The sequence below is a fragment of the Rhincodon typus genome, chromosome 32 (assembly GCF_021869965.1).
Source record: "Rhincodon typus isolate 14 chromosome 32, sRhiTyp1.1, whole genome shotgun sequence".
In the NCBI taxonomy this organism is placed as follows: Eukaryota; Metazoa; Chordata; class Chondrichthyes; order Orectolobiformes; family Rhincodontidae; genus Rhincodon; species Rhincodon typus.
In genome coordinates, this window is record NC_063363.1 from 4,431,862 (window position 1) to 4,459,859 (window position 27,998).

Consider the following 27,998-nt stretch of genomic DNA (forward strand, 5'->3'; position numbering starts at 1 on the left):
TGGATTCAAGGATATTTTATTTCCAGTTTCCTTTGTAGTTCAGTGCAACTCAAAGAGATATCAAATGTCATGCAATGAGTCCAAAAGTATTGAATTTCTGGTGAGTGTAGTCCTAAGATTATTACAATAAACCTCCACGTGCATCCTCAAGGCATGTTTTCCAGTATTCAGCAGGAGGGATAATGGGGTTAAGAAACTGAACGTTACCCTTCTTCCACTCATATCAGCAGCCAGCTGAAAGCTATACAAAGAGGGTCTCAAACTGAACTTGACATTTAATGGGCTAGGGGTGCTGCAATTGCTTTTAATCTACCAGGAGTCAGAAATAGCCCCTCGGGCAGGTAGACAATTGAGGAGATGCAAATTTTCATTCCACATGGGAATGGGCACCATGTCCTTAGCTTTAATATCTCCATGAGTTTTAATTCATTCATGGGAGGCACATTTTGCTGTTAAGGAAAGAGGGTGATGGGAAACCACTTCTTGAACTGCAGCAGTCCAAGCAGTGTTGATACAGCGACAGTACTATTAGGACAGAGGTTCCAGGACTTGTCTGTGGGACAACTCACCCAGTTTTGGCGCAAACCTTGATGTTAAAAAGGACAACTTTACAGGGCTACTGGTAGCATGTACAATTGTCATTTCAGACTTCCAGGTGCTCAAAGTATAACATTACAAAATTAAAGGAAGTATTCTCTTCCTCTCAGTGAACCCAGTACTCTTAATGCCCTTAAGAACTCATCTCATGAATTTTAATGATTCCTGTATCTGCATTCTCTGGTTTCTTTGCTCCTTATTCTATTTAGTTTCTTAGTGAAATGCTGCACTATAGACTTCAAATAAATTGCCCTGGATAAGCTGTAACAATTTTTTTTTCTTCTTAAAATTAGGAACAGAATGCTCCAGAAGAAACAACAGTGGATGGTAGCAACCGCAACATCATATTCTACAGGCAGGGTCACAAAGGACAATTCTCAATGTTTGAATCAGAGCTAGCACGTGGTTACTGGTTGTGTACAGAGTATGAAAATGGACTTTATAAATTAGCATTAAAGGAGGTGAAAGAGGAAGTTGATGAAAGAACACTGCTGGAGTTGTCACCACGTGCAGAAAAGTAGAATAATGGAAACAGCAGACCAATCAGAATCCTAAAAATGAGGAGACATGTTTTCCCCCACCCACTAAAAAGCAAACCACTCGAGAATGACTGACTCCAAGCAGACATTTGATGTTAGGTATAACAAGGTGTAGAGCTGGATGAATACAGCAGGCCAAGCAGCATCAGAGGAGCAGGATGATGCTGCTTGGCCTGCTGTGTTCATCCAGCTCTACACCTTGTTATCTCAGATTCTCCAGCATCTGCAGTTCCTACTATCTCTGAAACAATTTGTTAGGTAGTTAGTTACCTGTACATTTTAATTCACACTGCAGTTATTTTAGGATCTGCATCACCTTTTTGTTTCCCCAGATTGGTAATAATTATCAATAATTTGTCAAAAGAAATGTACAGAGTAGCTGCTGAGGAAAATGTAAATCAAAACATTTGCTCGAATACCAAGGTGTTAATCTGGAACTCTACTAGGTTAAGGATGCTTTTTAAAAAAAGTTTCTTCAGCAGGCAAGGAACTAATTAACATTTTGATTGGATACTTTCACATCTGGTGAAGATCATAGTGAGTTGTGTCAATTACTCTTACATATTGAAGTCAGGAAAATCCCTGTAAAGTTGCTTAAATACTTTTATAAGGTTTATCTGCCACAGATTTTAAAATCTATGGTGCCTATCACTTACCTGTTCAGATGCAACTAAGTGAACTTCAGTTTGAATCTATTTCAATGAGGCTGGATCATTTACCTGTAGTAAATGTGTGTGGGGCAATAAACTCAAGTCCTCTGCCCAGCATTGCTCATCTGTACCAATGATTTCTCCAATACAGCAAGTGTTCTCATCACTGATATTCACTTATAATGGATAGGGAGGTCCTCTAACCAATGCTGTACTCAAGTTAACACTTCTGGGTTCGACTGATTATGTTTATGACCTGGTATTAGCTGTTCACATTTTGATGTGAGGTGAGGCAGAGGGGCAAACAACCTTTTAATTTGATTGTAATGCATAAATGCAGTCTGGTCAAGACATTTTCAGCAGTCATCATGTGGTTTGTGAAGGATTTAAGACCTGTAACTACTATGAAATTTCTTGAGGCAAAAATAACAATCAAGGAAAATATTTATAACTAAGAATCTTGTTTCCATTCTCACTAGAATAGGTGGCAAGTATGTGTGCTTATATATTATACAAAACAAACTTCTGGAAATTCTCAGCTGGTCTGGTTGCAGAAAGTTAATTTTTCAGATGGAGGTAACCTTTTTGTCAGAGAATGTAGAGAAGTTCAAAAGTACACTATTTTGCCACAAAATAATTTGCCATATTTTTTTATTTAAAAAATGCCTCCAGCAGATTTGAGCTGGGTATGAGTGTAGATTTTAGTGTACTGGCAATGTTGTTACGTCTCTGTCAGAAGCTGAGGGGTTCTGGTATCACATCAGCCTGTCCTGGCAAGTCAAGACTAGAATATCGAGTCTAAATACTGGATTGTCCTCCAGTGAGTGGCTCATCTCTAAACCAAGTGACCATTGGTTCAGGAGTATTATTCCCCTCTGAAGCCAAAGAAACGTAGGACTTAGGGTAGACAAGAGTAGGCCATCTACTCCAACAAATATGAAGAGTTAGGTTGAGATCAGGCATTAGCTCTTAACACTAGATTAAGATCTAGCAAGGGACTTGTCTCAATAGGTAGGGGTTCTTCATTCTCATCAGTAAGGTTGAATTGGGTTGGCTTTTATCCATGGTTGGACTCTACCTAGGAGAAGGCATACCAAATGGTTTAAAAAAAAAAGTGAATGCTAGTTTGAGGGGAAAGATAGGAATTAGTTGCTATTCTTAGCTAAGTTAAGGATATCTCATGCAAAGCTTCAAGTCCTGGCCTGCCCCAAAACACTGCAATAAAAAGTCATTGTTTCAATTGAGTTCATTGGTTTATTCTAACTTGGTTTCAACTGTTATTGGTGTGCTACTTGGTAACTGCTTAAAGCTGTAATTTACAAATTATGTACAAAGAAGTTAACTATTTATATGAATGTAGAAATGTCCAGTAATAACTATCATGGAAACTGATTTTTCAACATTTCAAACATCCAGGATTGCTGATTTTTCTACTATATACTACCACTTGTTAACAAACAATCCTCTTTAAATAGTTTTTAAAGGATGTACTATACATTTACACTGGTTGAGATATTGGCTATACTCAATATGCAAAATGTTACAGCATTTGAACAGATTTGACCTGTCAAAAGACACAATTAAGTTGGAAGGAGAGCAGTTTCACTTTGCAAATCTGATTCAAATACAACATGGTATTGCATCTGTGGAAACTACATTTGGATCTGATGTATTCAATTGAAGGAAGGGTAATATTGAATGCAGAGATTTCACTGGCTTTGTCATGACATAGCCATAGGGCCCAGCTGAGCACTACGCAGAAAATCATCAATATTGCACACCAAAGATTCAACCTAGTCAACAGTTAATTAGTTGATGTGGGCAGACCACTTATTGACCAGTGTTCCCCATTGACTTTCCATTTATATTTGATATACATCTTTCATACTTCAGTGGCAAATTCAGTCTTTTTTTTTGTGTATAAGAAAAGCCTGTCTTTAGGATCTAATTGACCTCTAAATTTAGCTTGTAAGTGACCTTGTAAAGGTCACTAGGTTACAGACACCAGGTTGCTCACTGCTCCAGCTTCATTGCAGGACGATAGATTGTGCATTATGGAATATAAAATGTCAATCCTTATAATACTCAATGCCCTTAGCCATACTGCAAACACTACCACCTGAGGTCCTCTGAGCCGGTCAAAAGGCTTGTGGTTGCAGCCGGATGTCTGTCTTTGTATCAAACACAAATGACGAGAGAGGAAACTATAATCACAGCAAAAAGCCGCTGATGCAAGTTTCCCATGAATGTACTGTGAACTTGGGGGAGAAGACATTTCTTTCTTTCACTCAATTTCCCCCAATGCTAACAGCATTTGTACTGCATGTTGAAATCACAGATTGCAAATCAGCCTGCACCAAACTGCAGATTACTCATTTGCTTGACCACGTGCATAACATTGATGGCGTAAAGCAGACAGTGAAATAGCAGTTAAGTCCCTACATTTACACTCAGATTATGGTGGAAATTTTTTTGCAGTTTAATGATATGCAGCATTAGAAATTCAAGAAGGTTGTTGTTTATATTTGGCCACATATTAAGAGCAGCTAGTTTGAGACTCTTATAAAGACTGATGATCCTCAAGATTGAAAAGATTCACTGCAATTGGACCAAGGGATTCAGATGCATTAAATGTAATCTGTATAAGAGATTATGAATGACACTGGATATTACAAGAACAGCTTGCTACTTCTACCCACCACGTATACCATTTAACAGGTTCTCTCTTTCTACAAATGAGGAAAAGCAATCTTATTTTTGCCAAGGTTTTTTCCTATATTCAGCAACACCTGTCACAAATCTACAATAAACTGAAATGATATTCTGCCACACGGATAGGGTTGCTTCCCATAGGGAGGGAACCTAAATTATGGGAGCAGTGTCTCAAGATAAGGAGTCAATTACATAGAACTGAGAGGAGGAGAAATCACCCAAAATATAGCCAATCTTTGGAATTACCTTCCCAGGTTTTGAATAGTCCATGACGGAAGATAGATTTTTGCTGTCTTCAAGAATTTAAGGACATGGGAGCTGGTTGGAAAGTTGAGGCAGAAGCAGCCACGATCGTAGTGGATGGTGCTGCAAAATTGACAAGCCACACAGTTGTCTTCGACTTCTAAAAGTCATGTTTGGTTTAATGGGGTAATCAATAAGGTGTTGTTGAATTAAATGATTTAGAAAACATCCCAATACATGACAATGAAACTGGTTAGTATCTGACCTACAGACTGCCATTCCTAAACAGTGTATCATAAAGGTGTAATACAGTATTTTAAATTTCTCTTCCTTGCAAAGGCAGCTAGGTTATGGTTCTAGGATATAACCCTCAACCAAATCTTTCTTCTAACGTTTGCCTGAACAAGGGATGTGAACTGGTTACTCAATGAAGGAATATCACAGCCGAACAAAATTTCATTCTTGGCTAAGACTCCCAAATATATGTTGTAGTTCTACTCAAAAATATGAAACAAAACTCGGAATGCCCACTTTCCATTTCCCAAAAATGACAGCTAATACTCCCCATTATTTTATTCTACTGTTGTTGTTTTTTCCACTGTTGGCAGCAGGTTCTATTTTGGGAGCAAACTGTGTAAATGACTATACAATCAAGTCCACTTTTTTGGTACAGAAAGGGACAGGCAAATTCCTGGCCTGCATACCTTGAGATCCTCTGTTCATCAGTTTTAATACCAGAAGACTTGCATTTTTATAGCACCTTTAGGTTGTGCAAAAGCTTTGCACCCAATTAAATACTTTTGAGGCAGGTGATGTTGCAACATAGGAATTACAACACCCAAATTTCTCAGCAGATTCCCGTAACCTCATTGTTTAAGATTAGATAATCTACTTTAGTGATCACTACTAGTAAACAAAGGATTATTTTTTAAAAACTAAATTCAAAATTGATCATACAATCATCCTTCAAATACTTTTGTTGAAACACTTACAGCAAGTGAAGTCTGTGTTGCAGTTAACTTAAAAGGTTTTCTATTTCTGGAACCAAAATGTTATAAAGAAACATTCGCTCAACAGGTGGGACAGTGCCAAGCAGAGACCAAAATTCACTCTTTCTGTAATGGGTCCGCACCCAAACAGAGACCACCTGGCCGACCCCCACAGATCAGGCAAGCAATCAGATATCCTCCTCCCCATCACAGTAATCCTCTCACATCCCATTTTTATTTCTTGTTAAAATGAAAATTAATTAGATTAATTGTTTTAATTAGTGCTGAATTTCAACTAATTCTGTGATGTGGGCCTTGCCAAACCTATTTCACAAGGTGGAAAGAGCACCATCTCAGTTTGCACAGGTCCAGTCAGGGTCCAATGATGAAACAAGAACTGATGGTTCATGCATCCTCATCTTGTCAAAAACATCCAAGTTGCGAACATCAATAAGTTTTGTCACTTGAAACAGCAACATGCCTTGCAAAGCATTCTGATTATGTTGTAATTAACTGTTGCTAAACAATAAAAAGACACTTGTGGGTTTGAGTCTCCAGTAATACGCAGACTTCACAAGGCAAAGTGGCAAGGGAGCAGAAAGGGAAGTTTCCACATCTTGATTTCACAAACAGACAAAATGAAAACAAGTCATGAAAACTGAATAATTGAGCAACTTCTTTACCCCGATGATGATTAAAATGTTATCCTGACAATTAAAATTAAAACTCACTATCATATGGATTAGTGCAAGAATGCATTTAACAGGAGGCTATATAACTGCAAGAGATAAGTACTAGGATAAGATGAAATGGCTTGGAGGCAGCAAGTGCAAAACATAAACACAAGCACAGACCAAATGAACAGAATGCCTGCTTTGTGGTAAATACTTGTTAAAAACAAAACTTGGGCCCAATAAAATGATGATATCTGTATAGTTTTGAATCAAATCAATTCTGCTTTGTACAATTGTGTGAAACAAGCCCCTTTGGACTTGATTCAAAAAATCTTTGGAGTTGTATACAATGGGAACTTGAACACACCGGGGTCGTGGAGGCTGTGGAAAAAACACAAGTACAATTTATGTACAAGGCTGGTGGGTATGACTGGTTGACATAAGGCAACATCTACAATCAGTGTAAATAAAGGTTTCAAAGATACATTCGAAAAATGTTTCCATTCTGTCAGCTCTTTTTAAAGAAATAATTAACGTGATTTGTCAAGAAAATTAAATATATAGGATGTATATATATTCATTCAAAAAATCAAAGTGAGCCCAGAAATGGTTCAGCTGAAAGTATGGTACCACAATTAATTAATATGTTAGAGGCTCCAGAGCATTGCAACAGCCCTGCAGATTCCCACATCATGGTAATTGAAGTAGCACAGGCCAGCAAAAGTGACTGCTGACAGGACATGGAGGCCTGCCTTGGCCAGCTTCACCTTGGTGTCTCCGTGTACGTAATCTATAAGTATTTGCCCAAGACCCCTGTAAGAGAACAGAGGCATTAACAAATTAAACAGGCAATGAACTTTTACACAAAATCCAAAACCATTGCTCAGTGAATGCCCATGTTTGCCAAAGATTGTAAATAGTCCAACATCCCCCAGTGCAACAGTGAACACGTTTTCCCCCACGAAATAATTTTTTGTTGTACTGAGAGAAATCTTTGAAATTTCAGCAAAATCAGACTTATTATTAAGCTGCTATAAATACATTTGGCATATTAGGGATCAATGATTAAACATTCCGGTCAAATATTTTAGGAAATAAGGAAATAATTCTTCATGCAAATGTTGGTAGGAATTAGGAACCATAAGAAATAGGAATAGGAGTAGGTTGTTCTGCCCCTTGAGCGTGCTACACAATTCAACAGGATTATGGCTGATTAGTCATTCCTCACACCTACTTCCTTGCCCTTTCCCCATTATGGTCAATTCTCTGATTGATCAAGAATCTATCTCAGCCTTAAATATACACAAGAATTCTGCCCCACAGCTCTCTGTGGCAAAGAGTTCCAAAGACTGTCAACGCTCAAAAGAAATTCCTCTTCATCCCAGTCTTAAATTGGGACCACTTTATTCTAAGGTACCCTCTGGCCCTAGACTGTCCCATAAGGAGAAAATCCTCTCAAACCCCTTAAAAATCAAATGTTTCAATGAGATCATCTCTCAGTCCAGTGAGTAGAGTCCCAACCTGTCCAATCTCTTCATACCAGGATCATCCTCGTGAACCTTCTCTGAAGTGCCTCCAGTGAGATGATCTCTTTAATAAGGGGACCAAAACTGCTCTCAGTACTCCAGATGTGTTCTCCCCACCACAATGTAAGACCTCTCTTGAAATAAAGGCCAACATTCTATTAGCCTCAGAGTTCTGAGGAAGGGTCACCGGACCCGAAACGTTAACTCTGTTTTCTCCTTCACAGATGCTGCCAGACTTGCTGAGCTTTTCCAGCAACTTTGTTTTTGTTCTGGAGTTACAGCATCCGCAGTTCTTTTGGGGGTTTTTATTCTGTTAGCCTTCCTGATGACCTGCTGCTCCTGTGTACTAGCTTTCTGTGTTTCATGCACAAGTGCCTCAAGTCCCTTTGTGCTGCAGGTTTCTGCAGTTTTTCTCCATTTTAAGTAAAATTCTTTTCTTTTGTTCTCCTTCTGAAAAGATCAACTTCACATTTTCCCCAGTTATACTCCATTTGGCAACATTTTGCCCACTTGATTAACCTCTCAATACCTCTCTAAGATGTTTATATCCCTCTCGCAACCTGCCTTTCCACCTATTTTTGTGTTGTATGTAAACATGGCTTTAGTATATTCATTTCCTTCACCAAGTAACATAGTAATGTAACATAGACAGTTGTGGTCCCAGCACTGATCCCTATGGAACCCCACTGGTCACTGGTCGCCAACCTGAAAGAACCCAATTTTATTTTCAGTACTTGCTATCCCAAAGGAGTGAACTCAAGTCTGACAACAACTCTTCCACGGCTAGCTGAATTGAGACATCTTGCTCAATTGAGTAGGTTCAGTATGGAAGCGTACACAGCAAGCAGAGTCAAGCCATTTGATCAAAGCTGATCATAATTCTGATCTCATGCACAATTTTCTAGGGTGGACAGAATAAATCGTGACTGGTGAACCAATGTTACCTCTCAAACATTACGCACAGGTTTACTCATCCAGTTATTCCTATATCCTAGTTTCCCTTTCGCTCTCTTATCCCCACTTGCTGTTTCCCGCCCATTAGCCAATTCTCTATCCGTGCCAATGTATTACCTCCAACACCATAGACTCTTATCTCACGAATTCACCTTTTGTGAAGTACTGGTTCCTGTCAATCCACTCTGGCTGAGACTTTTTTGACATACTCTAAATTAGTCGGATACAATTTCCCTTTCACAAAGCTACACTGGCTGCTTGCTTAGATTATAATTTTCCAAATGTTCTGTTTTGTCCTTAATAACCAATTCCAATACTTTTCCAATAATAGATGGTTTTGCAACCATCTTCTACAAATTAGGTCAATTGATTCAATGTTAAACCAGACAAATTTGAGTGTGAACAAAGATATTCTGACACAGCAAGCATTGGTGGAAATCTGAAGAATGATTTAGAGTAATGTTCCACTTTCAGATCTAACCAGACAATTTTGAGAAACCAAAACTGAGTATCAAGGTCAGATTTGAGATTTCAGAACGCACAATGCAATATTATGTTGATAACATTTAGTTGCAGTGATTCTATTCCCTTAAGGTGTTTCTATCTTTCTTCCACTGCCCTGAGCACATTACATTTTCAGTAAAAATGAAAAAATAGGCAACTTTGCTCCAAGGTATAAATAGCCAGCAGTGAACTAGCACCCAAGTGCTTTAAGATGACTCTTCTGGAAATCTTTCCCAATGGGAATCCAACTTCTGTTCCTCTGCAGCAGAATGACAAAGTTAAGCAGAGGAGGAAGAGAGGACCATTGCTTTCTCAATTCTAAGTGCAAGGATCATGAGTTTAGGCCTCATTGCAGAAGACAATATATGTGACAGCTGTATTGAGGAAGCTCACGTCACAGCTATGAGAGTTGTCAAACTTAAATTAATAATCCTGAGTTTGTACCTAGACTAAATACACTGTCCTTATTTTTCACACTATTATCATTAAGAACATGTAATTATGAGCTTTGTCTGCTTCACTGGAAACATTTCTGGTTTATTTTCCTCTTATGGTCACAATTCTGACACATCGACATTCTACATCACCTCCGTCCCTTCTATCATGGGATATCCAAAGATGTATGGAGGTCTCCAACAGTGGTCTAAACATTACCGGACACAAATGCATAACTTCTGCACATTATGAAACCCTTTGCTTGCCAGGTTAGCTTAGGTCCCTCAGTTTACTCTATTCCTTCCCTGCAAGCAATGCATCCTGTTGACAGGCGATCAATCAATGAAGGAGTCAACATCCTTTGGCTCGGGATACAGAATGAAAATTTACAAAAAGACAGATATAAAAAGAGAGAGGGGGTCAACTCAGCAAAACAACATTTGTGGTTATTTCACGTCAAATTAAAAGCACCACAGGTTATGGGATGTGGGCACAGGCAGCTCATCAATACAGCAAACATCTCAAAGCAGGACGTCACAAATTTATTTTTAAATGGAAAAATTCCCCAACACCACACGCCTGTCCAAAACATTCAACAAGATGTGCCACAAACACATCAATTACAAGTAAGTTTCCATTTCATAAACTGGTTTGTTCAATTTTACTTTCAGTACTTGCTATCCCAAAGGAGTGAACTCAAGTCTGACAACAACTCTTCCACAGCTAGCTGAATTGAGACATCTTGCTCAATTGAGTAGGTTCAGTATGGAAGCGTACACAGCAAGCAGAGTCAAGCCAGTTGATCAAAGCTGATCATAATTCTGATCTCATGCACAATTTTCTAGGGTGGACAGAATAAATCATGACTGGTGAACCAATGTTAACTCTCAAACATTACGCATCGTTTTACTCACCCAGTTACTCCTATACCCTAGTTTCCCTTTTGCTCTCTTTCCCCTGCCACACCACACATAAGGGACATCTGACTAACAACAAAAGCAAAAGACTGCAGATGCTGAAAATCTAACCTAAAAACAGAAAATACTGGTGAAACACAGCAGTGCCTGTGGAGACAGGAACAGTTATTGGTTCAAGTGAAATATGACTTATTCAGAACTGGCTTATCTTACGATCACCCTATTTTAGACCAGTTACTGTAAATTCACAAAACAAATTTCCCTAACGGAAAAACAGGTGAAATTATTTTTAAAATTTTTCAAACCAAGAAATTAAGGGAAACTCAATCTCAGAATTATCTTTCAGTAAATGCGCAGGTGTCTGCTGTTAACCTCAACAAAGTCTAGATTCAGATCAGTGCCCTCATGATCAAAGCAGTGTGGGGAGGATCTGTAAAATAAATTAATTCTTTCCAGCCATTACCCCAAAGATTTGCAGACATATATTTATTGTAAGGAGATATAGCAAGCAATTCCAGTTAAGTTCCAGCCAACATTAGCAGGAAAATTGCATCAGCCACTACATTTTTTAAGTGTTCAGTTAGCTGCCACAATGTGTAACAAGATTTCTTTTTGCAGAAAAATAACAATGTGCATTTCTATACTTCCTTAAATATAATGAACTTTCCTGAGAACAGCAGTTTCATCAAACCAAATTTGATTCTGAGACATGTAAGGAAATATTATAACAGGTAGCCAAGAATTTGTCCAGACAGGAAGGTTTTAATTAGCAACTGAAAGGAGTGAGGTCAGTGATGTCGGTGTTTTTTTTTGGAGAGGAGGAGAATCATGTCTGAAAACAAAAACATTTGAGATAATCATGAAGGTACCCTAGGAGAAGATGTGAGCCACTCTGACCTCAACCAGTTCAACAGTAAATCATCCACCACACACACTTGGTTTCCAGTGGTCAAGGAATAGTCTGGGAATAGGCATCCTCAGCAAGCTCAAACAGACACTGGTTATCACATTCCTTCCAAATTTCTCCACTGCTATTCCGAGGGTCACTGATTCGTGTTGAGGATACAACTTCCACTTTGCTTTGCCTTGGCTAAATGGACATATTTCACAAGAGCCCCGATGCCCCAGAAACCACCAACAAACTTGTTTTGACCCAACTGCCACATGTATATGCAGTCACTCCAAGCCGTAGCCTTGAATAGTAATCAGGCGCTGGAAGTTTTGCTGAACTCTCTCTGTAGTACTTTCAGACAGAGGACTGTTACCTTATTTGAGAAAGTCAACAGCACAAATTGAAACCTGAGACGTTCAACTCCAAATAGCTCAGTCTCTGCCTTTACCAACAAAGGTACCTCAAACATTCCACCTTCCAACACCAGTGTATATTATCAACAAGATGATTTGCAAAAACTCAAGTATTCACAACCACCTAGAAAGACAAAGGTTGCAGACTGATGAGAACACACCACAATCTGTCACCTTTTAACTTTGAAAGATATTGTCATTCTTTCAGTGTCACTGGGTCAAAATTCTGGGAGATCCCTTCTAAACAACACCGTGGATGAACCTGTGCTAAATGGACTTGGTTACCATCAAGATCCTACCTTCTCAAACTCGCACCTCGCCCAAGTTACAGCGACACTCAGCTTACATTCACCACCGGTCATCCCTCTAATGAAAGCGCAGCCCTAGGTTCTCTGGGACTATGGTGACTTTACCTTATTTTACACCACATGGGCTGCAGTGATCCAAAAAGGAGAATCACTGCCACCCGCTCAGGAGTAGAGTTCTACTGCAGAGGAAGATGCCCTTCAAGTAATTGGGATGAGCAATAAATGCTAGTCTGGCCAATGATCCAACACACAAGGAACATTTTTTCCCAAAACTCTGAAGGGAACAATTGAGGAGAGATGGTACTGCAGTGGTAATGTCACTGGGCGAGTAACCAGAATCCAGGCTAATGCTCTGGGCACACAGGTTCAAATCCCATCATGGCAGGTGGTGAAATTTTACATTCTATTAATAAACATGCAAAGTACAGTCCGTCTCAGCAAAGGTGACCATAATATCCATCACCAAATGTCAAAACTCAGTATAGTTCAATAATATCCTTTAATGGAGGGAAATCTATCGTCCTTACCTGGTCTGGGCTACATGTGAATTAACAGCAATGTGGCTGACTCTTAATTGCTCGCTGTAATGGATGAGCAAGTCACTTAGTTTATGGGCAGTTAGAGATGTGTGGCAAATTCTGACCATGTCAGTTATGCCTATATCCCACTGAAGAATGCTAAATAAAACAAAATCCCAACTTTTCTAACATCTTCACATAATTGAGGCATTTCATGTCCCCTATCAATGTAATCTATCAAACCAAATTGTCTATCCTGTTCCAATAATTAAACCAAAATTAATAGAAGATAAATTACACACAAGAACTTAAAATGTGACCTTACCAATGACTATGGAGAGTAACAGCTGCAGCCAATGAGTAATCCATGACAGTTCCCGGATAGAAATAGGCAGAAGGTATAAGGCCCAATAACGTGACACTTAGTATCCGCTCACTTGTCCAATGTAGAGACGCAGCTTTCGAACCAGCTACAAACGAAGGAATAAAATGACATGCAATAATGGGATATCATAATGTGCATAACACCAGGTAAAAATCTCTAATCACATTAATTTAACTGGACAACAGAAGCAACATGAATAGCCCCACAATTCCAGTCTGCAAATCAGAACCTAATTTGCAGAAGAGGGTTTAAAAAACACCTAATAAGATTAGTTATTTGTGTACAAAAGAATCCAGCAATTTGAACAAAAACAACTGAGTCAGAAATAAACTGTAATAAATACAAACAGAAAAGATGCCACTTTATAGAAATTGTGCAACTTTTGAATTTCACGTGAACTTTCAGATGTTAATTTCTGTTGCTATAGTCAACATTTGAAGAAACTACTTAGAAGAGAGGAAAACTTTATAAAACTGGATCAGTTAAATTACCAATGGATGAAATTTGTCAGCATCTTCTGCCATGATCATTTCCAATTATATTGTCAATTACATTATCAGAAGTTTGTACTCCCACAAGACCAAATTTCCAAATAAACAGACAAACAAGAATATAACAATGACTGAATGCTCTTGCTTACACAAGATGGCTTCACATTATGTTACAGTGCCATTTATATAGGGCAAATGACCAAGGTCTTTTCCCCAGGGTAGGGGAGTCCAAAACTAGAGGGCATAGGTTTAAAGGTGAGAGGGGAAAGATTTATAAGGGACCTAAGGGTCAATGTTTTCATGCAGAGGGTGGTGCATGTATGGAATGAGCTGCCAGAGGAAATGGTGGAGGCTGCTACAATTACAACATTTAAAAGTTATCTAGATAGGTATATGAATACGAAGGGTTTAGAGGGATACGGGCCAAATGCTGGCAAATGGAACTAGGACTTAATTTAGGATATCTGGTCAACATGGACAAGTTGGACCAAAGGGTCTGTTTCCATATTGTACAGTTGTGACTATGTACTATTTTCCTGTCAATATGGCTGTGCGTATAACCTGTTGTGCTTTTAGGATCACAAATTCTAGAATCTACACCTCCTTATGGTTAAATAAAGGTAATTGTTTTCTCTCTCCCACTGATGTGGTTCCTAAGGTCAGTTAGAAACTAGTTTTTACAATGTTTGGAAACATGCTCCATATAGTGGAAATTAATTGCTTCCTCTTTTTCTTAAAATGACAGAAATACATAAAGTGCAGCATGATGTATTGCATTCTGTACAGCTTCTCGGACATACAATTAGCTCAAAGCTTTTCACTGACAGTAAATGCACTGACAGTGAAGCAATTGGAAAAAAGGGAGATACGAGAAGAATTGGGTCTGTGAACTAAAGCTCCTCCTACAGTCATGTTTTAAATACATTTCTGAAAATACAAAAGGGAGATGGTAAAATGGAAGAGAGTACAGAAGACGGGGTATTGTGGCCATTGAGAACAGAACAGAAGATTTGGGAAAAGGAACAAACCAGTGCTAAAGGAAAACAGACATGCACTTATTTAGTGACTCCTAGAATCTCAGGGAATCCTAAAGCTCATTGTGGTGTACACAGTAAGATAGCCAATTTGCACAAAGAAACCCGCTACAAAAAGCAATGAAACAACCAAGACACAATCTCTACGTGCTGGTGGAGCAGGGATAAAAGAGCATCGCTGATAAAATGTTTCCACTGTTCTTCAAAATAGGGCAACAGATATTTATACGCACTTCTTTTGAGGCTGGTGAGAGAAAAAGGGGAGTGACAGAGAGAGAGCCGTGCAAAAATAAAGGGGCAGCAACAGAGAGAGAGTGCGTGCAAGAAGAAAGGGAGGGGGTGACAGAAAGAGAGAGAGAAAAAAGAACGGCGGGGGGGGCGCAACAGAGAGAGAATGCTTTTGCGAAGATGGGTAGAGTATTTGTGGATTGCAAGGCAGGATGTTAGATTTGATGTTTCTAAAATATAGGGTGAAGAGTGCACGGTCCCTTTAAAAGATGATGGGCTTTTTCTAGGCTTGGAGATTAACAAAAAGTCTGCGAGCAGCAGCAGGCACAGAGAGTTCCTGAAATTGAAACATTTGTATCAAAAGGCTGTATGGTTAGCAACCCAGGCAGTAGACTTGTTTTGCTATTAAGGCAACCAGTTTGAATCAGCCAATTAATTTAAAACAGGTACTTACAGACTAAAAAAACAATTAAATTTAAATCTGATGGTTTTGACAACCTAGAATCAATCCTACTCTAAGAAATCAATAGCTCATCAAGGGTATAAAAGAGGAGGGTATTTGAAAATCGGTGTAAGAGCAACTGCCATCTGTTAGAGTTAACAACCATCAGCCCTAAAGAGAAAATCATTGGCTCTCACAGAATTCTCTAAGCTCACAGAAAACGATCATCTGACTAAAGGTACAGCGGCACTCTTAGCTAATATTCCTAACATAAGAATTTGATGGAGAAAGGCGTTCCTGACTGAAGATCAAGGGAGAAGGCACAGAACATTCCGGAAGACGAATCCAGGCTGCAATTTTGAGAGACTGAATTTTTATTTTTATTTATTAATTTGGTTTATTCAACTGGGTTTTGTATTTATTGGAATAAAATACCATTAGTATTTTGTTTTATTTGATGATAGCTAGTGGTTGAGAGGGGAATTGTTTGGTTCATTAGTAGTTTTGTTAATTTCTTCACCGTTAGATTAGTAAATTGTTAGTTGTTTCATTATAGTGACTGTCAAGGGTTCATTTCATTTAACTTCCCTTTTATAGCAGATTGGGGGGGGGTGGGGGGAGAGGCAGGTTATACTACTTTTCACATTTCTTTTAACAGATTATAAGGTGAGGCAAGCTTTTCTGGGTGTTTTGGTTTTAGTTATCGGTGTGGGTTTGATCTCTGCTTTCATTACAGCGCAATAAGGAAATGGGGAAACAGGGAGAGAGGGCAGGCAGGAGACAGAGGGGACAGGGCTTTCCTTTAATATCATCTCTGGAAGAAGGTACCACCAACAGTGCAGTGCTCCCTCAGTACTGAGAGAGGAATATCAGTACAGGTTTAGTGCTCATATTTGTGGAGTGAGCTGAAACCTACAACTTCCTGATTCAGAGGCCAGAATCGCAATCCATGGAGCTGCAATTAAGCAGTTGAGTGGCAGCAGGTGAGAGCACACAGGGGCTTTAGCGATGGAGAATGGTGGAAGGGGAATGGGCAGCCATGGTGAATATGGAAGCAGGAATTTCAATCTCGCATTGACCATCAGGCATATTGAAATTTGCAACAGGACAAGAAAATGGGAAGTGCAGGGACTTAGTGTGTCAGCAAAGAGTGGGCTACATGGTTTTGAATGAGAGTTGGGTATTTTGGAAGGAAAGCATCAGAGAAGGCAACAAAGGTCAATACTTAGTGCCTAGGTGTACACAAATGATAAACATTTCCATCATTTATAAGATGGAATTTGCCATTCATCAAAAAGGCACAGAAAGGAATCATCATAATTCATAATTCAGGGGTGGTAAAGAGAATTGGGTTACAAAGAACAAAATGAAATGCTGATAGGATAAGATAGAGGCCCAGGGAACATAAGTTGGGCAAAATTGTTTTTGAGACATGATGTTACTTCATACTTGGTTGAGATCAGATGATCAGCTCATTACAAACCATCGCAACAGATCTACACCTCATGACTTCATGTTGGGGCATGCTAACATGTTTTGTATTGGAATCAATTATACTTTTGCTGCTACTGATTTGCTCCCCTGTCATGCTCATCTAGCTGAGTATAGATTCACAGGAACCAATCACTGTGTAAGCCGGAGTGAGTAGCAAGTAGCAATTAAACGGCATGCAAGATCAGAGCCAAGCCAGGGTCCTCCACAAACAACCACATATCTGTCATTTCCACTGGGAACATAAACTGATTTTCCAGGTGTCAGAAGCCGATTATAGTGTTCCAACTGTTCACTCAGCAGAGATCAAAGACCATGATAGAAACCTTCAGAAACCAACTAAAATCAGATCTGCAACAACAAATTAAGTGTGCAGAAAGATGTTGTACTGACACAGATTTAAACTTTTGTTTCAATTCTCAGTTTACGGCAGATTAGACGACAATTGATGGGCAGAACATAAATTTAGTACATTATAGATTCAGTTCCCTTATCCTACAGGGTTTGCTCCTGGCAGCAAAACCATTACTGTAGCATTGAGCAGAAGTAAATTGCATGAAGATAGGGAGAGAAAGGCTTTGATCATCACCGAGTTATTTTTGTCCACTGCTCAGTTGACTGACATGGGGAATTAAGAAACAACCAGCTATAACAATTACATGGACCTGGAGAAACAGAGCCACTGTAGAAAGTAATAGCACTAAAAGAGACAAATGAATGGCTCTAGCACATTAGGGTAAATGGAATAGGAATATAACATTAAGAAAGCACAACATAGCCCTAGTCATAATATTACAGGATGATGTCATCACATTAGAAAGGAGATTTAAGGAAGATTTCCATAAATGGGGAATTTTAAGTCTGAGAAAAGATTGCATTGTTATTTTTTTGTTGGAAGTGGGCTTTGCTGATAAAGCCAGTAGTTGTCACCCATCACTAAATCAACAGAGTGGTTTGTTTGACCATTTCAGATAAGAGTCAAGCATATTGCCATCGGTCTGGATTCACATGTAGGTCAGAATAGGTAAGGATAGTGGATTTCCTTTCCTGAAAGACATTAGGTGGGTTTTATTCATCAATGAAGGTTTGACAGTCACCATCACTAAGACTAGCTTCATTTTGAGATAGTTTTTGTTAATTAAATTTGCATTTCACCAGTCGCTGCGGTGAGATTTGAATCAGTGTTTCCCAGAGCATTAAAATAACAATGATAAGTTAGTACAGATCAGGTGGGATGTTCAAAAAGCAAAAATTTATTTTTAGACTACCACAGATAAACAAATATTCCCTTACTATTGTTATTGTTTATCTCTATCCCCACAAACAGATTTTAAATGGTTACAATATATTTGTTAATGATTATATAGTTTCCTCTTTTTGCTAATGCTTGTGATGAAGCTAATGCTAGTACTGAGCTTTCTTCACTTCAGTTAAGAGTTCAGGAAGTTGAGATTATAGGAGGAGGATACATCTGGAAAGTGGAGCTGATACCCTAGCCTGCAATCCCATTGCTCGAAGGGTCAAATGGACAAACTGTGCTCCTAAGTCCTACCTTCCTAATAGTCTGGGCTATTGCATTACTCTTCTAGTGAGATTACCAATATGCTACAATCTCCCCAATAGGGTGTGGGTGTTTTCTTTAAAACAGAGGTGGTTAACTGGAGATTTAATTGAGGTGCATAAAATTGAGGGGCCTAAGTATGGTGCAAAGGAATGACCCATTTTTGAGAGCAGAGAGGCCAAGTAATTGGTGGAAAGAATTGAGGATATTTGAGGAATTCTTTCACCTGGTAGATGGTAAATGGTATAGAATTCACTGTTTGAAAGGGTGATTGAAACAGAAACCCTTATTAAATTAAAGAAAACTCTCAGATATACATTCAAGGAGCTGTAATTTTAGGACGATGCATTAAGTTCTTTTGGCTGATGAGAATGACCCCTTTTTGTACTATAAATCTTGCTACAAATGTAACAAAAGGTACGACTGGAAAACACTGCAACATCCATTATTTGCTTAACACAACATTCCTCCATCCAAGAATCCCTCATTCTCACCTCTGTTCCCTGGATAAGTCTCTCCAAAACATCTCTCAGGAAGAAATGGAGACAAAGTGATAACATCCCTGAACTGGCAATCTGGAGGCCCAGGCTATTTATATCTGAACATGGGTTCAAATCTCACCATGGCAGCTCGTAGAATTTGAATTTAAAAATCAGTAAAAATTGTGGAATAAAAATGATCAAGGTCATTTAAGAATCCATCCAGTTCACTCATGATTCCAGACCCACAACAAAATGGTTGATTCTTAACTGCCTTCCTAATGGTCTAGTAAGCCATTCAGTTCGAGGGCAATTAGAGATTGGCACTAAATGCCAGCTTCACAGCAATGCCCACACCCATGAAACAAGAAAAATAAATGAATATTCTTAGATTCAACTGTTAATCCCATCTACCTCACCTCACTTGCCATTTGTTACATATTCTACTTCCCCCTGCATTGCATTGAAAGGTGTCAAATCTGTTTCCATGCTATGACATCTCTTAAAAGTGTAACTACAAAAGTGCAAGTCTGCTTGTTAAAACCAGCACATTTCAATCCCTTTACTGCCACCTGCTGTTTACCACCCAAGTATCTTAAGCTGCAAATTCACATAAAAGCACAAGAGATCTAAACGATAACACCTATTAGGGGGAGATGTTGATGTTGTGGTAATGTTACTGTATTAATAAAGCAAAGGTTCAGTCTAATACCCAAGGACATGGGCTCAAAACCCTCCACAGTGGCTGTTGGTAATAAACATCTGAACCAGAAAGCTACTCTCAGTAATGATCATTACATTGCAAAATACATCTGGTTCACTAATGGCTTTTAAGCAAAGAAATCTGCTGTCTCATGCACTCTGGCCTACGTGCAACTCCAAACCCACAGTAACCCAATTAACTCAATGTCCTCAAATGGTCTAACAACAATTCAGTTCAAGCATACTTAGGAATGGGCAACAGATACCGTCCTTGCCAGGAGTGCTCTCTCTAAGCTGCATGGCTGCTCCAAGGTTCGCACACACCAACCGGCGTGCCAATGCACTGACAACTGGTTTCAGCGGTCTGTACACAGCAGCAACTTCGAGGGTTCACACACCAAAAAATAAATTAGGGGCAGTATTATTTGTCAGCCTTGCCCACACAGTCCATGAAAGAACAAAAAAAACTATAGACCAGAGGATAACTGAAGGACGATAAATAATTGGAAACTTTGTTTAGTCGTAAGTTATTTTATGATTGCACAACTATTTTTCTTTATAGTTTTGGTCAGAAAAAAGTGCAGCTCAAGAAACAGAAAACAAAATCAAAGCTGTACAGTAAATGCATACAGATAAAATGGGTTTCCCTAATAATGCTGAACTCTGAAGGAAGTTTTTCACCAATGATCTGACGTGATCTATCCAAAGCTGTTGGTTGCGCTTCAAAGGTTTTGTTTTGGCTTTGGATTTCTAAACACATAGCAATATAGGAATGCAGCCTCTTGAGCCTATTTTTCCATTCAATTAGATCATGGCTAGTCTCCACCTTAATTCAGTCTGGTGTGGGCGGTCTTAATATAATCAACTGAATAAAAAAAGTACATCAAACAGAGTCTCGAAATTTTCAAAGCTTTTTTTGATGGGTGAACTTTTTATAAAAAGAAAAAGATTTCTGCTACCCCTTCTGTGAAGAAGTGCTTCTGAAAAATACCCCTGAACAGCCCAGCTCTTATATTGAGCTTATGCCCTTCTGTACTCTGCACTCCTTAGAAATGCAATTAGTCTATTTGCCCTAGCAAATCTTTCAATTTCAAAAAATTGACTGCAAATGTTGGAAATATGAGATAAAAACAAAGTTTTGGTAATGCCTATCAAGTCATGCAGCATTTGTGGAGAGGGCTGATGGTTAATGTTATTTCTCGATGAAAGTGAAGCCCCTTTCCCTTCTTTCCTACACCAATAATCAGTCCTTCTCTCTACACTGCACAAACACAGTAAGCAACCACCCTTCAACCATCCCCACTACCAGCACCTATGAAGCAGAGTTGTCAGTCTGGGGTAAGGAGCCTACACAATCAGACAGGTTCAGACATACAGTAAAGTGTCAAGCAACCACTCAACTTCACAAGCCACATGACCACCTGGTTTTTCCTGCACTTAGCCAGTGATAGAGTTACACATACCCACACCAAGTTAACCCACAAACATCTCAGTTTCTGCCGCTGGAACCACTTCCTAAGTGGAAGGAGTGCTTTGGGCTCTTGGCATTCATACAACGGACACAGTGTCTCCTCTTCACAACTGCCATTCGCTACCTCAAAGAAGTGGGGGGGGGGTGCTCATGAACCCAAATGCTGCTATCTGAGCCCATTGCGGCAAACCTCATAGAACCTCACAGAATCACAGAAGCCCCTTAGTGTGGGAAAAGGCCATAAGGCTCTTCAAGTCTGCACTGACCCTTCAAACAGCATCCCCTAGATCCAGACCCTGGTCTATAACTGTTACCCCACATCTACTGTGGCTAATCCACCTAGCCTATACATCCCTGGACACTGTGGGCAATTTATTGTAACATGGCCAATGCACCTAACTCGCATACCTTTGGATTGTGAGAGGAAACCTGAGCACCCGGAGGAACTCTCACAGACTAAGGCACTGCGAGGCAGCAGTGCTAACTGCCGAGCCACCACGCCACCTGCAAATATCCCATCCTTTCTCCACATTTCTGCACCACAGTTGTCTTGTCACAGAAAGAAATTATAGGCGCAACTCCCCCTTCCTGCTTTTGAAGCAGCTAATAAAGACAAAAGGCTTGGCTGCATCTGATACAACAGAAACTCACAGGTACAACACTTACTCAAATGGCTGGGAGACGTATGAATCTGTGATGTCAGAAGCACTGGAGGCTGATGGATCTTTCTGGAAGCAAGAAGAGGTCCAACCACTAATGATTTACTGAAGATCATTGCTGGAGAGGAGCAAAGACAAACAGGCAGTTAACCTATGTATTAATGCCAGCTGCAAAATTAAATATGCTTTCAAACTTTACTTATCCACTTATTATTCCGCTACAGATTAGAGGAATGATGAAAGAAAGTACATGTACATGGGCAGTAAATTTCAGTTTAGTCACTCAAGACTCTCACGCCATTCAATTAGATTATTGTTGTTCTTTGACTTTACTCATCCTTGTTTCAAGCTCTTTGACAGCTTCAGTTAACAAAAATCTCCAAATTTTGATTTTAATCATTTTAATTAACAAATCCCCATAATCTCAATGGCTTTTTGTGAATGGAGTTCCAGATTCCCACCATTATTTGACGTGAAGAAGTGTTTTTGACCTCACCCGAGTGGCCTGAATGCCAATGATCCACCCTCGTGGTGGACTGCTATGCTAGAGGAAATAATTTCTCTCAAAACTATTCTTGTTCTCAGGTAGATAAACAAGCTGGAGTATAATCAAATATGGTATCATGATTCAGTGACATATGTGGATGCTTACAAAGTTACATGGAGATGTGCTATTTTAGCACAGTTTACTGTCTGCTATCAGCAAAACATACAGTTATACATGAGTGTTACATGTTGAAGATATTAATCAGGTTCTGATTGTGGGTTGCTGAAAGGCGAGAGTTACAGATGTGGCTGAGGAGCAGTATCCAACAACCTACTTAACGTTTCTTCTGAAGATTCCCAAAGCAAATGGTTGTGCTTCTGAGGGAGTAATGAAAACTTGCTATAGAATGGAAGAAAAGGGGAGTTACAACTGGTTCCAATTATAATGCTGTGGTGGGCTCATAGGACAAGGGCTCTCATCGCACAGTGGAACTGTCCTTACTTCTGAGCCAGGAGGTCCAGGTTCATATCCCACCAAGTGTGTAATAACATCTCTGAATAGGTTGATTAGAAAATATCTAGGTTCAAAGGAACAAAATGAGCCTGTAGTGTCCAAGCATAACAATGTTTATCACCCATTTGATGGGCAACCTCCATGAAATAAACATTTGCACAGCCAACCTGTTTTCACCTACTTATGGTCCCATTATCAACTTTTCTTTCCCACTGGCTGTCAACAATCCCTTTGTGTGCCTAACCTTCTTTCTGTCCCTGGGCTCCGTCTCCACTTACCTGCTCCTTCCTCATGAAGTAATACTCATCTACGGATATACAGTTCCCTTGCTCTCTCCCAACTATCTATCAAAGAATTCTCAAAACCTAATGCTTCGATCAAACTTTCAGTCAACTTTCCAAAATCCCTCCAACAAGGCTCATTGCCTACACTTATATTCCTATTATTTCTTTCATCCCACTCTGATTTCTCTCCAGTCTACATAAAGTTGTTTGTAATAATCTCCATTCAGGTACACTTAGTGTTGTTAGCAGAGGTGCAGGATTCAAGCATTAACACCTGACAATGAGAAAAATAGGTCAGAACAAACATGCTGCTGAACGCACCCACTGCCCTTCTTTATCCTGCGAAAACCAAAGGACCTTTTTTTCACACTTCGAATGCATGAACAACACCACATCCTGAACAGGTTATTCTGACAACACAAAGTTAACCTGTGTGACCATAAAAATTCAACATACAAAATAAAGGTAGCTGCTGATTTAAACAGTGATTATCTGGACTCTGGACTAGTAGGTTTCTGGATCAGAATGACTAGCAGCAACTACATTTAAGTGAAATAAAATATTGTGGATACTGTAAACCAAAAACAAAAACAGAGATTGCTGGAAATGTTCAGCAAGTCTGGCAACATCTGTGGAGAGAAATCAAGAGTTGATACTTTGGGTCGAGTGACCCTTCCTCAGAAGTTCTCAGAGTTCCGAGGAAGCGTCATTCAACTGGAAACATCAACTCTTGATTTCTCTCCACAGATGCTGCCAGACCTGCTGAGTTTTTCCAGCAATCTCTGTTTTTGTTACATTTAAATGAAGCTTTCTATAAAGAACTGACTGAAGGTACTTCACAGACATGAAAAAAATGCACTCCATGCAGATACATCAACAAGCAAATAAAGGTATGGCAAAAAGACTAGATTTTGAGAAGGTTTTTAAAAGTGGAGAAGAAGTGTGAAGGTGGTGTGTATTAGGAAGAGTATCCCAGGGCTAGAGGTACTATAGCCAGACTCTTCCACAGGGGGTCAAACAGAAGGAGAGAAGATGCACAGCAGACCAGGTATGGAAGACGGGAGAGCATATGCATCACAGAGACTTAAGACAGTCACAATCGGAGGGATGGAGCAATGTTGTAGCTGGATTTACAAATCAGGAAAATATTTAAATTTAAATACAATGACTCGTTACATCTAGCGGGGTTTCCTGTAATGTGTGAGCAATGGACTTCGGAAGAGTTCGAATTTACAGAAGACGATGTTAGAAGGTCATGAAATCTGGGCTAGGTGTGGATATAAATCTGAGAATTGAAGATCAAAATAAGGATTTAAAGTCTAGTTTTGGGATCAAATAGATCTTCAAGCCTACACGCCAGTAAGCAGGCTGGGAAGTGGTTTGCATTTAACCAATATTAAGTCAAAAGATATTTTGAGGCATCACCAACTGAAATGCTGGCAACCACTAAATGGACACAATGATGGATGTGAAGTTGAAAATGGTGATGGAAACAGCAGAGTATTGTTTACACATAAATGGTAGGTGATACCATCCATTTGTTGATTAGAAGGTACTAATGGTAAAAGGTATATACAAGAAACTGGTGTAGTAGATTTTGAGGATTGTGGTGTTCCTTTCTCTGGGCCATAAGGTCCAGATTCAAATCCCACTTAGTCCAGAGGTGTGTCATAACATGTCCAAATAGATTTATTAAAAATAATTAGAAATACAATGATAGGATAGAATTAAGTCAATGTGCTGCTCCTACACTGAATATAACATGACTTTATTTTGGGGGGAAGAGGGTGTCGTGTGGCTCAGAGGTAGGGAGACTATCACCATGGGTTTGGGCTCAAGTCCAAAAAGGTTATTCAAATACGTAAGAACCACTGTCCACCTGGGAAAAGTCTGATCTGTGAAAGGGAAAATTAGCACTTATGCTGTGCAGGGTATTGTGAATAAACCTATGCAGAAGATAGATCTGTTTCTTACTTTGCCAGATTAACACCACCACCACCCTATACCTTTGGATAATGCTAACATAATGCTGAATGCATCAGGAGATCAGAATTGACTCAGTACTCAACTCAAAGTGTAAGATGCCAATAAATCTAGGCTACAATGCACAAATAAGGATTCTAATCAGATAAAACAGGCAAAGATACAAGATAACATCACATGAGCACACAAACAATTTTCATGGGCCATAACAGTGACAAAGGTAGCTAAGGTGGTGAATAGGCAATGTCAATGGATATTGTTTATATGGACTTCCAGAAGATATTTGATAAAGTCCTGCATAAGAGATTGTTAACCAAAATGCAGAAATCCACAGAATTGAGAGCAAATTACTGGCATAGCTGGGAAATGGTTTGAGTGGCAGGCAGCAGAAAGTAGAGATACTGAGTAAGTACTCAAATTGGCAAAATGTGACCAGTGGTGTCCCACAAGGATGTTTTAGGGCCTCAGTTATTCTCATTATTTATTAATGACTTGAATAATGGCATTGAAAGTCATACATCCAAATTTGCTGACGACAAAATTAGGCAGCATTGCAGACAGTGCAGATGATAGCATAAAATTTCAAAGGGATATTGATAGGCTAGATGAATGGGCAAAATTCCGGCATCTGGAGCTCAACATAAGCAAGTGTGATAGTATTAACTTTAGATAGAAAATCAATAGATCAGCATACTTTCTAAATAGTATCAAGTTGAATACAGCAGATAACCAAAGAGACTCAAGGGGGTCAGGTGCATAGATCTTTAAAATAACACAAACAGGTACAATAAATAATTAAGGCAGCTAATGGAATGTTAGCCTTTATATCTAGAGGACAGGAGTATAACGACACAGAAGTCATGCTGCAATTATATAAAACCCTAGTCATAGCCTGCATGGAGTATTGACAACAGACCTGGGCACCAAATCTCTGGCCAAAAGAAGGTGTATGGAGTTATGTCACAGCTTGGCCATGATCTCATCGAACAGCAGAACAGACTTGAAAGGCTGAGTGATCTACTACTGTTCCTATGTCCTAAACAGAACGGTTATCTAGCTAATGTCATCACAACGTGTGTACAATGCACTCTGTGCTATTTAATCCATTTATCTCATCCAAAAGGTTATGTCACAAAATTCCCCATTATAATTCTGGGTTACAGGAATTTATAACAGAAATATAAAACATAATAGGGGTGAATTATGTCTGCAAGCACTAGTACAATTATCCTACCTCTAGTCCTAATTCATCTGAAGACTGTGTTTTGACAGTTAAAAAATTTTGTTTTGAATCGTACTTTAATGTTTCTACAACCAAGAAGTACTTTTTGAAGAGTAACTGCGGAATGTGAAGCCTTGACGAGAAGTCTTGCTGTTAACATTCAATACACACTCCATCTACCTTTGGAGGTTAGTGATCCATTGTCCAGTAATTCCATCTATCCAGTAATAGATGAAACAATAGAGAGGATGTAAAGGAGCAGTTAGCAGAGCTGAAGATATCCAGATCTATGGTGTGAATGAAAAATAACCATGGCCATTATATGCACTAAGAAAGATAGAGAACTAGGAAAGCTGGGATCAAGCTAAATACAGAAAAATACATTATGTAGTTGACACATTGGCAATTCTTCTGCAAGGTGCATACAGTTAGAGTCCGGCCGAGTGCTGATACAGTCATAACTATCCCAGAGATGGAAGCTCCAAAAGCCAAGAAAACATTGAGAAGTTTGGAAGAAGGATCACTGGACTCAAAACATTAACTCTGCTTTCTTGTCACAGATGCTCCCAAACATGTCGAGTTTCCAGCAATTTCTATTTTTGTTTCAGATCTTCAGCGTTCTCGGTTCTTTGTTTTATTACAACGTAAAGTTTCTTTTGTTTGATCCACCACATTACTTCTTTCACCACCCACCTTGGTCAGCAAGAAACCCCTCTTCCCTTCCTTACACACCTCTGTTCACACAGACCCTTTCATTGCACCCCAGAACCATCTCTTACCACCACTCTACAACAGCACCACTCTTACCCCACCTCTCCAACACCCATCCCTCTTGCCCCCCTCTTAGAATTCCCCCTACAGTGTAGGAAGCAGGCTATGCAGTCCATCAAGTCCAAACCAACCCCCTGAAGAGCATCCCAACCTAGCCCTGTAATTTTACATTTCCCGTGGCTAACCCACCTAGCCTACACATCCCTGGACACTATGGGACAATTAGCATAGCCAATCCCCTAACCTTTGAACTGTGGGAGGGGAGCAGAGTACCCACAAGAAACACACGCAGGCGTGGGGAGAAAGTGCAAACTCCACACAGAGAGTCGCCCGAGGCTGGAATTGAACCCAGGTCTCTGGCGCTGAGCGCTAACCATTGTGCCACCTGCCGCCGCCTCTTAGCCCCACCTCTCTTCCCTGCACCGCTCCACCCCACCTCCACTTCTTAACCATTCTCTTGCCTTGGCTGTCACTGCGAACTCTCCAAGTGGAACATCACAACAGAGTGACAGACAGCAAGCTAAACGAGCTGTTATTTGCGATGGTTTGGGGTGAGACTAGGTGGCCGTTACCGCAGTAACCGGGCCTGGCCTGCTCCCTCTTCACCCTGTCTGAGTCAGGCGGATTGCGAACTAACATTAAACTCTCAGTCCGGCGGCTAACACCACGACGACATTAAATCCCAACCCGGCTGAAAACTTTCCACCCCCAAACTAGAGAGGGACAGTCACTCACGCTTAAAGCCGCGTCCACAGATCACAGTTCGCCTGACAACTGCCGCCATTTCCATCGCCCCGGGCAAGGTCACCCTACCGGAAGTAATGGCCAGGCACCGGAAACAACATTTTTCACGCATACGCATCGGCACTAAAGCCCTATGGGAGTTGTAGTCCTGGGTTACATTGATGTAATTCTCAAAGGCAA

The 27,998-nt window shown here is 39.7% G+C and overlaps 2 protein-coding genes across 2 annotated transcripts in view; one reads left to right on the forward strand and one right to left on the reverse strand.

Annotated features, from left to right (window-relative positions):
* On the reverse strand, positions 1-27,913 carry sdhdb (succinate dehydrogenase complex, subunit D, integral membrane protein b). Its single transcript, XM_048615471.1, has 4 exons — positions 27,810-27,913; positions 21,822-21,932; positions 13,197-13,341; positions 1-7,217 (listed from the first exon to the last, which is right to left on the reverse strand). The coding sequence occupies exons 1-4, from the start codon at positions 27,862-27,864 to the stop codon at positions 7,052-7,054; spliced, it is 477 nt and encodes a 158-aa protein (XP_048471428.1). The 5' UTR covers positions 27,865-27,913; the 3' UTR covers positions 1-7,051.
* The window catches only part of LOC109919114 (coatomer subunit delta), a 315,806-nt gene that overhangs the window by 231,205 nt on the left and 56,603 nt on the right, over positions 1-27,998 (forward strand). The window lies entirely within an intron of this gene.